This window comes from Dunckerocampus dactyliophorus, chromosome 3, assembly GCF_027744805.1.
Source record: "Dunckerocampus dactyliophorus isolate RoL2022-P2 chromosome 3, RoL_Ddac_1.1, whole genome shotgun sequence".
Taxonomy (NCBI): domain Eukaryota; kingdom Metazoa; phylum Chordata; class Actinopteri; order Syngnathiformes; family Syngnathidae; genus Dunckerocampus; species Dunckerocampus dactyliophorus.
This window is the reverse complement of record NC_072821.1, coordinates 35,272,366-35,287,110: the sequence shown is the minus strand read 5'-3', so window position 1 is coordinate 35,287,110 and position 14,745 is coordinate 35,272,366. Positions and strand designations below refer to the sequence as shown.

At 44.2% G+C, this 14,745-nt stretch overlaps 1 protein-coding gene across 2 annotated transcripts in view; it reads left to right on the top strand.

Annotated features, from left to right (window-relative positions):
- Positions 1-14,070, top strand: part of coro2ba (coronin, actin binding protein, 2Ba) — a 43,301-nt gene extending 29,231 nt beyond the window's left edge. For both annotated transcript variants that reach the window (XM_054769876.1, XM_054769875.1), the window contains 10 exons: positions 1,569-1,685; positions 1,944-2,093; positions 3,804-3,968; positions 5,733-5,849; positions 5,940-6,044; positions 7,223-7,319; positions 7,571-7,683; positions 7,805-7,895; positions 9,046-9,185; positions 11,153-14,070. In XM_054769876.1, coding sequence (XP_054625851.1) covers positions 1,569-1,685; positions 1,944-2,093; positions 3,804-3,968; positions 5,733-5,849; positions 5,940-6,044; positions 7,223-7,319; positions 7,571-7,683; positions 7,805-7,895; positions 9,046-9,185; positions 11,153-11,287 — 1,230 coding nt within the window. In that variant the 3' untranslated portion in view covers positions 11,288-14,070. The remainder of the gene's footprint in view (positions 1-1,568; positions 1,686-1,943; positions 2,094-3,803; positions 3,969-5,732; positions 5,850-5,939; positions 6,045-7,222; positions 7,320-7,570; positions 7,684-7,804; positions 7,896-9,045; positions 9,186-11,152) is intronic.
- The last annotated feature ends 675 nt before the right edge of the window (positions 14,071-14,745 follow it).

The window sequence follows — 14,745 nt, the reverse complement described above, 5'->3', positions numbered from 1 at the left end:
AACACGTCACACACAGACACCCAGTCCCTCTCTCTGTGATGCTCAGATCATGTATCTCAGTGGAAGATGTGCACACAAAAAGAGAATTCCCAACACAACACCTGCACAGCGGCAACCTTGGGCAACATAAATAATCAGAACGACTCAAAATAAGACAGGAAATAGTCAACTAAGTCAAAGAAATTGCAGTAATACAGCAGAGTACAATGTATTATTTCATGAATGCAATCGCCCCTCTTGCAAGAAATGAATAACAGCGGCAACCTTGGGCAACATAAATAACCAGAACAACTCCAAGTAAGACAGGAAATAGTCCAGTCATAGTCAGAGAAATTGCAGTAATACAGCCGAATAGAAGTGATGGGACAAGCACACCAACCATGGCACGAATGCTCAGTGTGAGCAGGCAGGCGGGGGACAGGGGAGGGAGGGGAAACGGAACCCAAGTCCAGCAAGATATCAATGCTACGGGTGTGAGTAGCATTCTGAAACACCTCCAAAAAGCACCAACACCGCTCCATTTACATGATGTGAGCTGCATATTAACCAAGCTACAACAACATTGTTATTATTATTATTGTTATTAACATTGTTACGCCCAAGAACTACTTTACTGGCATAGTGACACCTCGCTACTAGCCGGCTAGTGACTAGCTTCACCACACAGCTCACAATGCCACAGGCCACTAGCAAAAGCTAACGCTACATATTGGAGCGTCACCACTCCTGCTGTGTGTTTGTTTTTGAGTTTGTAAAAGTTAGCGCTAGGTGTAGCGTTCCTTTCTATGTTGCTATGTGAAATCAATGCACCCAGAAAGGAAGTTACGCTAATGTCTTAAAATGACCCAAATAGTCCAAAATACTGCAAGTATTACATGATATCATGAATGTGCCTGTTACTACATGCTCACAGCATGGATATAAAACCATAAAACCTTGTTGGAGGTTTTTGGAGGTGTTTTAATAGTGGGGGCTTGGTAGGCGGAATAGGTGTGTCCCATTATGTGCATTAATTACCTGCCTCTTTTCTTACCTCATCTTTACAGAAAGAATTGCAGATAATGGGCAATATTTTTAAAAAGTGCAGTTTTCCTTTAAATCTTACCGGGTTTTTTTTCAACTTTCCGCAATGTAATTTCTTGTAAGGGTGCAGATAATTGTCCTGTAAAGTTGTCAGCTGCTTCCAATCCGTTTGTGTGCCAGAAAGGGGGGTACGAGATCGACATGGAATGTGTAGTGTTCATCTTCACAGTTCACTGAGGACGACAAATGAATCAACGCGCACATTAACACAGAACACGCAAGCCCGATTTCACAGAATGTGACGTAACACAAATCTCTTGGGTATTAAAAAAAAAAGGAGGTCATTGGACGAGAGTGACACCAAACGTCTATGACGTCACAGTTTGATATCATTTGTTGTGATGTGACAGTGCCCCGCAGTGGACGCAAGCTGTTATTGCAACAACAAGCCTTTCTGGTGTCCTAATCCTTTATTCAATCAGATGTCAAACATTTTGGAGATAACGCATGCCAAACTTAAATGTGCATCTGTCTCTCTGTTGCAGGCAGGCCGTCTGGACTCTCACTACCCAAAAGTATGCGGCCACCAAGGCAACGTGCTGGACATCAAGTGGAATCCTTTCTTCGAAAACATCATAGCTTCCTGTTCTGAGGATACTTCGGCAAGTGACCCCGTTTTTTCCCCACATTTTGCAAGAAAATGTCCACATAAGACCTCGTATTTATACACACATTATTCCAAAGATGACAGGAAATGCATGGTACTCTCCCACTGCGCCATCTATAATTGATGGATAATCTGCGGGCCATCATCGCTGTAATCCAGTCTAATCCTAAAGCAAAGACTGCACTGCTCGCTATGTGTGTGTGTTCATATGTGTGCATGTTCATATGATGCTGTATATGTCATCATTTGTCAGGTGCGAGTATGGGAGATCCCAGATGGAGGCCTGAAGCGCAACATGACCGATGCGGTGCTGGAGCTATACGGCCACAGCAGACGTGTGGGTTTGATTGAGTGGCACCCCACCAGCAGTGGCATCCTCTTCAGCGCTGGCTACGACTACAAGGTACCACATCAGTGGATCTCCCACAGTGCATGGAAGGTTCATTGGAGACTCTAAATTGTCCACAGGTGTGAATGCGAGTGTAAATAGTAGTTAGTGTTCATGCCCAAACTCACCTGTGACCCTAAACAGCAGTGGACATGTCGCTTTCAAAGAAAAATGTACTTTTTCAAATTTTGCCCATCATCCACAATCCTTACGTGAAACATGACCACACGTCTTTCTCTTTTCTGTGCGTTGCGAAAGCCCAAGCCTTGTAAAAACAAGGTTTTATAGTTTTCTATCCATGCTGTGAGCATGCAGTAACAGGTACATTCATGATGACATGCAATACTTACAGTATTTTGACTTGACACGCTGCTGTTGTTGACGAAAGTAGTGTTAGTTCCTATCAGTCGGATCTGTGAAATCAGGGCACCCAGGAAAGAAGTTGAGGTAATATTTAAAATGATCAAAATAGGGCAAATTACATGTTATCATGAATGTAGCTGTACCTGAACTGCATGGTCACAGCATGGAGATAAAACCATAAAACCTTGTTGGAGGTTTTTAGAGGGCCCTATAGTCGAAATAGGTGTGTCCCATTACGTGCAATGTTAGCTCCCTCATGCTAACTGTTTTTCTCTCTTTAGAAGGCACAGAGAAGAGAAATATATATGTGCTCATGTTTCACATATGGACTGTGGATGATGGGCAAAATTTAAAAAAAAAGTGGTTTTCCTACAACATGATTGACTGTAATTTAGTATGCAAGTCACTCAAGAATAATGGGGGGGGGGGGGGGGGTTCTATGTTTTTGCACTTCAGCATGCTTCTAAACTTACATGAGCTTCACCAGGGGTGTCCAAACCTTATCCACCAAGGGCCGCATACAGAAACCTTAAAGGGTACGGGGAGCCGTGATGGAGGAAGAAGAAAAAATCCAATACATTTTTGTATTATTTTATCTATCAGCGCTGTCATCTGTTTTGTTCTTTAGCTTGGCTACATTGTAAATCACCCCGCTATTTAAATTCATTATGAAATGATTCATTTATTGAAATAATTTATTTAAATGAATAATTTATCAAATTCCAACATCTTGTAGTCTTCATGCTATGATATGAAATACACTACACTTCTAATTTACCAGACACGTTAGGTGAATTTGCACAAAGTATCGGTTTTGGATCATTATTGCGGATACCGGCCTGGATTTTTGGAAACGAAATGAGTGGTGTCGCACATCACTAATGTGTGGCAGATGGGCGCCCTCTACAGGAGGGACACTCGCGTCCCCATGCTGCTCAGATGTCATCAAACGTCCGTGCCACGGATCAAACCAAAACGAGTTTGGGGGCGGTGACTTCACCTCAGCCCTCAGGTTAATTACAAGGTAAAAAAAGAAAAACAAGTAAATTACAAAAGTAACTGCTCAAAAATAAACCATATTTTACTCTCAATATTATATCCATTATATCACAGACCAAGACTCTCAAATAAAGTCATATTTGATGTTATAAGTGACAAAGGTAAGTGTAGTATCTAAAAGACATTTATTTTATTTGTTTAGGGCCAATTAAAAACCAACAAAACGCCCCAGGGCCGCACTTTGGACACCCCTGTCTGAGACAGTCATCGAGTACGCATCTTTTGGTCTTTTGCCAGATGCCATTCATTCACACACAACAACAACAAGCTAACAGCTCCACTCACAAAATCCATCTTTTTAAGATCCTGATTTGGAACTTGGAGATCGGCGAGCCCGTAAAGATGATCGACTGCCACACGGACGTCATCCTCAGCATGTCCTTCAACACAGACGGCAGTCTGTTGGCTACCAGCTGTAAAGACAAGAAGCTGCGAGTCATTGAGCCGCGCTCTGGGAGAGTCCTTCAGGTTAGATGGCAGCAGGATGATTGTGGTTAAATTCAAATGAGCTTTAGTTTACACAGTCAGCAGGAAAACGCTTATGTGATTGTAGGTTGTTTTTTTTTAATCGTGTTGTTTAGGCATTACGGCTTAGAGCTGTGACCTGAACTACTTCTCTGACTTTAGCTTTGAACCAGGATCACATATCTGTCATCATCCTTTCCGAAGTTTAATAGTCAGTGTTGGGAGTAACTGGTGTTGCTAGCGCCGCTGTTGTTTTCCAGTTATCTGGAAAATCGAATGAATTACTACTGTATTTCCATCAGTGGAAGGAATACTTCGAAAACCTCCTCAATCCCATCAACGCGTCTTCCACATGGGAAGCAGTGCCTGGGGACTTCTTGGTGGGCTCTCCTATCTCTGGGGCTGAGGTGGTTCAGAAACTCCTCGGTGGCAGGGCACTGGGGGGGGATGAAATCCACCTGGAACTCCTTAAGGCCCTGGATGCTGTGGGCGTGACATGACTCTGCAGCACTGCATGGACATCAGGGGCGGCGCCTCTGGGAGATTGGGAGACCGAGGCGGTGGTTCCCCTTTTGAAGAAGGGGGACCGGAGGGTATTTTCCAACTACTGTGGGATCACACCCTTCAGCCTTCCTGGTAAGGTCTATCCAGGGGTTGTGGACAGGAGGATCCACCAAATATCAAATAACCAAATCACAGCCAGGGCTTTAAGGGGATCCGGTTTGGTGGCTGCAGGATTAGGTCTCTGCATTTTACAGATGGTGCGGTCCTGCTGGCTTCATTGGGCCAAGATCTTCAACTCTCACTGGATAGTTTGCAGGCAAGTGCGAAGTGGCTGATGAGAATTAGCACCTCCAAGTTCGAGTCCATGGTTCTCGCCCGGAAAAGTGTCCTCTCTGGGTCGAGGATGTGATGCTGCCCCAAGTACAGGAGTTTAATTACCTCAGAGTTTTCTTCACGAGTGAGGGAAGAATGGAACGCGAGGTCGGTACAGCGTCTGGAGTGATGCAGACTCTGCATCTGTCTGTTGTCGTGAAGAGAGAGCTGAGCCGAAAGGTAAAGCTCTCAATTTACTGGTCAGTCCTACCTTCACCTATGGTCATGAGCTTTGGGTAGTGACCGAAAGGACAAGATCGCAGGTACAAGTGACTGAAATTAGTTTTCTCCAAAGGGTGGCTGGGCTCTCCCTAGAGATAGTCATTCAGGAAAAGCTTGGAGTAGAACTTCTGCTCCTACGCATTGAGAGGAGCCAAGTGAAGTGGCTTTGGCATCTTTTCAGGATGCCGTCCACTCGCTTCCCTGGGGAGGTGTTCAGGGCAGGGTAGGAGGCCTCGAGGAAGACCCAGGACATGTTGTCATGTCTCTCAATTGGCCTGGGAAAGCCTCAGGATCCGCTGGGATAAGCTAGACGAAGTAGCCGGGGGGAGGGAAGTCTGGGCTGCTTATGCTGCTGCGGATAAGTGGTAGAAGATGGATGGATGGATGGATGGGTGGATGGATGGATGGATGGATGGATGGATGGATGGATGGATGGATGGATGGATGGGTGGATGGACATATTTCAAACGTTAACGTTAGCCAGTTCAGTCGCCATTGTTCATTACTCCAACAAAGTAAAAATAGCTAGTCAACAAGAGCTACTGTATGGTTGATCACTGTCAGGAAAAGATTCCCTTGTATTTATGAGAGAGAACGATAGATGCTAGTCTAAACATACTGTCCATGAATCTTTTGTATTTAAACTGTGTCTTTGTGCTGCTCCACCAGCAAGCCAGCTACAAGAACCACCGTGTGAACCGAGTGGTTTTCCTGGGTAACCTGAAGCGACTACTCACCACAGGCGTCTCTCGTTGGAACACACGTCAGATTGCTCTTTGGGATCAGGTCTCTTAACACCTCCTTATGAGTGTGTCTATAATTCCAAAGTGTGTGTGTTTGTGTTGCATCAATGTGTTTTGTGTTTGCTCAACCCAGGAGGATCTGTCCATGCCAGTGGTGGAGGAGGACATAGACGGTCTCTCAGGGCTGTTGTTTCCCTTCTATGATGCTGACACACACATGTTGTACCTGGCAGGCAAGGTCAGCACTGCTAACTTTCACTTGAATAACAAACATATGTACTGTGCGTAGCAACGTCAAATAAGAAAGACAACATTCCAATGGATTCAACAAAGAAAAGGAATATATCGCTGCAAACAAATGGAGAAGAGGCATTTGTGTTAGGGATGCTGTCGATTCCGATCATCTATGTGTACAAATATGGTACTGATCACCGATAACTTTTTTAAAATTTTGATTTAACTCTAGTTGCACACCTGGAGATAAGAAGGACTGGAACAAATTAGGATTTGACCAACTGTACCTGTTGATTTGTCCTAATCAAATATCATGACATTACTACTACCACATCACTACTATCAGGAGAACCAGGGTATAGAGGGGAGGGAGCCACCTGCTGTGGCCCAGCAAGGTGCACTGTATTCGGACGCTACAGACATCAGGAGAACCGGAATTTAGAGCGGGAGGAGTCACCTGGCGTGGCCCAGCAAGGTACACTGTATTCGGGCACACGGAGAAGCCGGTGTGGCGCCATGGAGGTATCTGGAAAAGTTTTGTGCACTTTTCAAACACTGCAGCACTGGTGTTTCAGGTGGCTGATAAGGTTTTTTGTGTGCTCACTCACTCACTTTTTTTCACCCTCATCGCAGAGCATTGGGGACAACTAGCATGCCAAAAGTCTTCCTGGGAAAGTGAATGTTTACAATGAGCTCACGGGAAGTTACGACAGGCAGTAACGTTACAGGCAGGAGAAAAAAAAGAGTGCTTTATTTGTTCACCTGTACAGTGCAGGTAATCTGGCCTCATTGGAGACTTTTTTTATTATCGGTTATCGGAGCTATTTTTGATGTTACAGCATTTATCGGTATGACAGCATAATTCCGTCATATAATTATCGTCTAATAATTATCGTGCACCCCTACTTCTGATAATAGTAGTGATGTCATGATATTTGGTAAAGACACATCTACAGGTACAGTTTGTTTGAGTCCTTCTTACCTCCAGGTGTGCACAAACTACAATTAAATCCAAATGTAAAAAATAATAGATATAAAATGTTATCAGTTAGCGGCATCTTGAGAAGCAGGAAGTTATCGGTATCGGCTTGAAAAAAAAAATATTGTGCATCCCTACGTGAAATATGAAGAATTCTTCAGCGAACGCAAAGGCATTTTACCGTGTGGTGATACTTTTACTAGGGAGACGGCAACATCCGTTACTTTGAGGTTACCACAGAGAAGCCATTCATCCAGTACTTAATGGAGTTCCGGTCCCCAGCCCCTCAGAAAGGATTAGGTAAGTCAGCCATACCTCATCACTACTGACATGGACTCAAAGAAAGCCACTCCCCGCTTTGTTTTTAGTCCGTACTGACAAGGTAAGGTTAGCAAGTCACAATAGAACCAGGTTCTGCTTGTAGGACAAAGGGGATTGGTGCCGCCATGTTCACTGGAGTTAAACTGAAGTTTGTCCAATGCTATCCTATTGCTACGAGTGGATGTATTTTTCTGTACAGCAGCTCTCACGTCATCGCCTGTCCTCTCCAGGTGTGATGCCAAAGCACGGGCTGGACGTGGGGGCTTGCGAGGTGTTCCGCTTCTACAAGCTGGTGACCCTGAAGGGCATGATCGAGCCTATTTCAATGATCGTGCCAAGAAGGGTCCGTGAGAAAGCAGCTTCTTACTCTTTTATGGCATAGCTGTGGCATTTCTTTCTGTCAACAGGTATTTTCATCCGTGTATCCCTAACTGAAATGAGATGTGATGTTTCTTGTTTTACAGTCAGACAGGTACCAGGAGGACATCTACCCCATGACATCAGGAACTGAACCTGCGCTTTCTGCCAGCGAGTGGCTCAGTGGTATTGACAGAGGTAAAGAATACTTTAAATGCCACTTTAAAAATATCTGCTCCTGATATCTACAGTATATCCATGATCTGGATGTCCATTCAGTCGCCATTGTTCACTACCACTACACAGGAAACTAAGCAGCTAGTCAGAGAGAGCTGTGTTTGGTTGTCAGGTTGTCTTAGAAGACATTTCGCCTCTCATCCGAGCAGACTTCATCAGTTCATGCTCAAAGACTAGAAGACTAGGTGGGACACACACCAGTCAGACTAGATAGAACAGCTCTAGTCTGAGAACTTGGTGCCAGATCCAATCGATTTATCCTCTAAAGGAGGAAGCAGGTTCAGACGGGAATGGTTAGGCTCTTGTGGTGTCAAATGACGATCATTAGGATACAATGGAGTGGGTTCTCTGCCCGGCAACGATGGTGGTTTGGGTGGTATCACCTTCGTTGGCATCCCATTCAGGTATAAAGATGGTCATCGACCCATCTGAAACCAAGGTGGCCGTGCCTTGTTTATTTGTCCGAGACTAAATGATTGAGTCTTTTAGGAAAGGATGAAAGGGCCGCACTGTACGTGTGAGAAAGGTGGTGCCGCAGACCTCCCCCTCTGTTCACAGATGGTTTCTCAACATTGTCTAGATGGCTTCCCTCAGTCCCCTTCCAAACCATCCCTTTTCCCTGTCATCTCAGGCCCCTGGTGTTTTGACAAAGAATTGCAAGTCACAAGCTCAGGTTTGTCAAATCAAGAATGCAATGATAATCACTTTTCCTGGTGACTAGGGCTGCAAATACCCCTTATTTTCTTATTCCAGTCATCTGAATTTTGTTCTTTCGATTAATCGAGTGACTTGATATCATCACTGTTTTCGAAAGTCAAAGCTGATGTGTGTGAATATCTTGTTTTGTCTAAAGCACAAACATAATAGCTCTGCTTTCACGGATGACTAAGGACAATCCAAAATAGTCACATTTGAGAGGCTGAAATCAGAGGATAAAAACAGTAATTTGCCCTAACCAGCATGTAAGTGACAGACAACAGCGTCCCAACAAGTCACACATTTCTGTTATTTTAGGCACCGTACGCCACAGTGTGGTGTGTACAATTAGCATATGTTTCATGGAAGATCACTGTAACCTTGTCATCTCTCTTTGGCTTCTGTGCGCACACAGACCCAGTTTTAATGTCCCTAAAGGATGGCTACCACAGACCAAACAAGCTAGTGTTCAAGGCCCCAGTAAAGGAGAAGAAAGGTGTGGTGGTGAATGGCATCGACTTGCTGGAGAACGTACCACCCAGGACAGAGAATGAGGTACTTGAACATAACCATTTGTATATCCAGTGCTAACTTCATATTAGCTTATGTCACTACACGGTATAGTACAACCACTCACTGTAATATGGGTTAGATGCACAATATTTTTCTTCAAGCCGACACAGATAACTTATTTATATCTATTTTTTACATTTAGATTTAACTGTAGTGTGTGCAGGCCGCACGGTGCAGGCCAACACAGTCACAGTCTGGAGATCGGGAAGACTTGGGTTCGATTCTCCCCCCTGGCATTTCTGTGTTGAGTTTGCATGTTCTCCCCGTGCGTGCGTGGGTTTTCTCCGGGTACTCCGGTTTCCTCCTACATTCCAAAAACATGCATGTTAGGTTAATTGGCGACTCTAAATTGTCCATAGGTATGAATGTGAGTGTGAATGGTGTCTATATGTGCCCTGCCATTGGCTGGCGACCAGTCCAGGGTGTACCCCGCCTGTCGCCCGAAGTCAGCTGGGATAGACTCCAGCATGCCCCGCTATCCTAATGAGGAGAAGCGGTATAGAAAATGGATGGATGGATGTAGTTTGTGCACACTTGGAGGTAAGAAGGACTGGAACAAATTAGGATTTGACCAACTGTACCTGTTGATTTGTCCTAATCAAATATCATGACATTACTACTACCACATCACTACTATCAGGAGAACCAGAGTATAGAGCGGTAGGATCCACCTGGCATGGCCCAGCAAGGTGCACTGTATTTGGGCAGCTGTTTCGAGCAGCTGGTGTGACGCCACGAAGGTGTCTTTTTTTTTCGGAACATGTGCCCGAATTTAGTGCACCTTGCTGTGCCACAGCAGGTGGCTCCCTCCGCTTCTGGGATGAGTCTCAGCACTTCCAAAACCGAGGCCATGGTCTTTAGTCAGAACAGGGTGGACTGCACCATCCGGGTTGAGAGTGAGGTCCTGCCCCAGGTGGAGGAGTTCAAGTATCTCAGGGTCTTGTTCACGAGTGAGGGAAGGTGGGAGCGTGAGGTTGACAGGCGTATCCGCGCAGCGTCTGCAGTAATGCAGTCGCTGTACCGGTGCGTCGTGGTGAAGAGAGAGCTGAGCTGGAAGGCAAAGCTCTCAGTTTACCGTTCTTTCCTACCCTCACTGATGATCATGAGCTGTGGGTCATGACCGAAAGAATGAGATAGGGGATACTAGCGGCTGAAATTATTTTCCTCCGTAGGGTGGCTGGACTCACCCTAAGAGATAGGGGGAGGAGCTCGGTCATCCGGGAGGGGCTCAGAGAAGAGCTGCTGCTCCTTCACACCGAGAGGAGCCAGCTGAGGTGGCTCGGGCATCTCATCCGGATGCTTTCTCGACACCTCCCTGGTGAGGTGTTCTGGGAATGCCCGGCCGGGAGAAGGCACCGGGCAGACCTATAGGACATGCTGGAGGGATTATGTCTCACAGCTGGCCTGGGAATACCTTCGGGGGCCGGGAAGTCTGGACTTCCCTAGTGAGACTGCTGCCCCAGCGACATGCAAAACTAGAATGGAATGGAATCGGAGCGAATTGTATTGTATCTACACTGTATGAAATTGTATCGAATCTTTCTGTTTTTAAAATGTAAAAAATCCCAACTGATTTACATCCCTACCATCAACACACATCCTCAACACACACAACACACTTCTGGCCTTCACAATCAGAGCGCTGTTTGCCACATCCTGTCCAATTGTGTCAACAAAATAAGGTTGTCCTAAAAAATAACTTACATTAATAACGCAATTGGAATTGCATTGGTGACTACATCTTTTTATTATCACAAGCACTTGCGTTACAGTTTGTTGAAGATGTTATAGCAATGTGTGCACAGGCTGACATCCCATTAGAAAGGTTAGCCAAGCTACGTCCATTCCTGGGCAAAATTGATGTATTGCATCAGGAAATGTAAGGAGTAAGTGCAAAAGGTAAAAAAAATAAATTCTAAAAAATTAATTTGGATTTATTTTTCATGCAGCTCCTGCGGATGTTCTTCCGGCAGCAAGACGAGCTGCGACGGCTGAAGGAGGAGTTGACCACCAAGGACGTGCGAATACGCCAGCTGGAGCTGGAACTTAACAACATGAAGAACGTGAGCCCCAACAACATTTGACCTCTGACAACGCCACCTGCTTTTCCTAAAGCACGGACCTCCAATGAGCTTCTGAGCCCCTGCTCCATGTTTGATAGATCCGAGTACGCCATCGCCTAATTCCTGCTGTCCTGACCCACATACAATACGGTCAACTGTATGATGGTATTTTCCTGACTGCAATGTTGTAATCACGACAAATACGTCTCATCATGAAGTAGGAGGTCACTGGGTGCCACCTTCGCATTACATGGATAGGGAAAGATGTTTACAGGAATATGCATTGTTGTGATGAATTACTGAACATTTTTTGTCAAACTGTTAAGGATCTTACCTCAGCATTTAGCCACTACGCTTAAAAAAAGCCCTTAGGTTCATCGCCCACCTTTGTTATTCTCTTTGAGGCCATTTTGGAGGATAAAAAGATAACTGACTGCTATTTTTCTTCCTCGAGGCCTTAAAGCGTACTGCTACGCGTTTGCTACACAATCATCTCTCACATTCATGTTGACTTTCTAATTGTACTTGTGGACTCTGATACCACTCCGTTGGATGAACGCTAACTGCGCTTATTTTTTTCCACAATCCTTTTGTGACACATGAGCGCACACGTCTTTCCTTTTTCTGTGCGTTTCTAAAGTGAGAAAAACAGTGGGAGCTAACAATGCACATAACGAGACGCATCTATTTTGACTATAACGTCCTAAGAACCCTCCAAAAACCAGCAGCAATGTTCTATTTACATAACTGACCTATACGCTTGTATATAAACCAAGCTACAACAACATTGTTATTGGAGTAGCGACCGCAGAGAACTATTTTTCTGGCGTAACGGGCCCACTCTAAAAAAACGCAATAGGACACCAATCTGTAATGACTAGGAAACAAGAACAAGCATATAAAAAAACTAGGAATAGGAACTAGGAACCAAATGATGCGTAAAGTATGAGCCCACATTCCATGTTTTGTTTTGGACTGTGTTGTGATATCATGTGCTCTGTGCTCCATGTATCACAATCGATATCATGGTGACTTACTCCATGGACGGTCGTCCGTCTGGTCCAGCTTGCCTAGGGCGTCTTTTCCAGTTGATTTTCGGTAGGTGGAAAAAGTTTGTACGACTGCAGCATTTGTTGGCACTCACAATTCTTTGTTCGTTGCGATACAATCTCTTGGTGCGATGTCGTCCTCGCGATATCCGCGAAGCCTTTCCATCCGTGGTAACACTGCATGACACTCAGTGCAGACAAAACACTATTTCTGTCAGCATGGCTTGGCAAGCTCCACATTTACACCGCCAAGTCATGCCGGTCCTGACTCTCTCACCCCATAGTCGACCACCAACAGCCATCATTTATTCATGAATTAATTTCTGAAAAAACGCGATATAGCGAGGGAGCGATAATCGAACCGCAATATTGGAAGTAGCGGAAGTAGCGGTCAATGCGGCCAGGAAAGATGTTCCGGTATTGTTTAACATGATCAAAATAGGGCAAAATACTGAAAGTATGACATGTTGTTATGAACGTGCCTGTTACTGCATGGTCACAGCGTGCATACAAAACCATAAAACCTTGCTGGGTTTTTTAAGAGGGCTTTGTAGTCGAAATAGGTGTGTCCCTTTATGTGCAATATTAGCTCCCCCATGCTTGCTGTTTTCTTAAGAACGCACAGAAAAGAGAAAGAAACGTGTGGTCATGTTTCACATAAGGATTGTGGATGATGGGCAACATTTTTTTTTTTTTACGTGCAGTTTTCTTTTAACAAGCATCCAGGTATGTGAATCCCAGGCAGTCGACAGCACGGCCTACGCTTTTGGGGCTAATTACGAATGAGGAAACTTGTGTACATTTTCTTGTATTTATTTGTCTTTTTTTATTTTATTTTATTTTTTTTATTATCCATTAACGTCTTAGGAGGGCAAGTAATGATTGTGATGCTTGATAGATTTTGCTGAATGTTTACATTGCTGTGGAAGTGGCTCTTACAGTACAGTTGCACTCAAAATGATTCAAACCTAACCCTAACCCTTTTTCTTTCCATTAAAAGTTACTATGTTAAATATGGGGGGGTTAAAGTGCAACTGTAAATGTTGGTTTAAGATTTTTGATCCTGACAACCAAGGTAGGTCCTGTGCATACGTAACATATTTTCAATAACCCTTCTTTTAGTTGCTAACTATATCACTGCTATTACCGTATACGCCATGTTTACTACTACACTACTAGATCTGTCCTTTTGCTCTGCCTCTGATAGTATGTTTTAATCGTGTTTTAGAACATACATATTTTTTCCTGTAGTGGCTGAATAATTACAGCCAAAGAATCGCTCTTGGCAAATTTAGAGACAAATCACCACACGGATCCTGTTATTTGTGGACATAGAAAGATGTGTCAGCTGTGTGTGTACACAATGAAATGTAAACCTCCGCTGCATTTTAGTAAACGTTGAGTTTGTTCTACACAACCTGTATCACTGCTCAGCATTTCTTCTTGACAGGAAATGACAGGCGAGTTGAAGCAAAATACGAGATACTGTGGAGGGTCCGTGTAACTTTTGGTCATTGAATTATCTTTTCATGAACGGGAATTAAAAAAAACAAACACGGTTGGTTCATTTGAGTTTCATTTTGAAATACAGAAAACAAAAGTGGAAATTCAAAGCCTCCTTAGCCTTCGGTGTCAAAGAGTAATAACGATATCTCAAAAAACAATTTTGATTTTGATTGTATATTTCATATGACAAAAAATAAAATCACCAGTCAACAAAACAAGAAAAGACTACGACGCAGTACGAGGACGAGTACGAGATTTCGAGAATAAAGTCGTAAGTTTTGCACAAAGTATCGCTATGAGATCGGCATCATCGATACCAACCTAAATTCCAGTCAGTTTCGCATCGGTAACAAAATCAGTGGTATCGCACATCACTAGGTCCATTCGGCAACACTTTGTGTGTCCGGCAAAGTCCGGTCTTCAAAATACAAGCCCGCCAGGAAACTATAACTCGGTTACAACACACCTGGGTGCTTCGGAGGCTAAAATGTCTTTGGAGCCCGACTCAGAAATGATTTTAAACACGGCACGGTGCGACGAAAACCGGAGAGCATCGTAGCATCGATCCACAGTTCCAGACGCCCAAAAATAAGAACACAAAACACATTTTACAGAGAATAATTATAGATTAGTGAAATACATATAAATGACTGAAATGAATAAATGAACCTTGAACATCACTTTTACCTTTATTGAAGACTTGCTCGTGACGGTGATGTGACGTGACGGTGGCAGGAGGGAGAGATGTTTCCTAAAGCTAGTCCGTTCCAAAGTTGACTTTAAACAGTGGAATGATTACAGCTGTGTGTAGATTGGCTCATTTGGACTTTCTTGTCAACTTCAGCGGCAGCTGCAACCAGCATTGCACACACTGGCCCGGCTCACTATCTGTTATGTGTCTCCCGTCAGCCCTTCCCCTTCAAA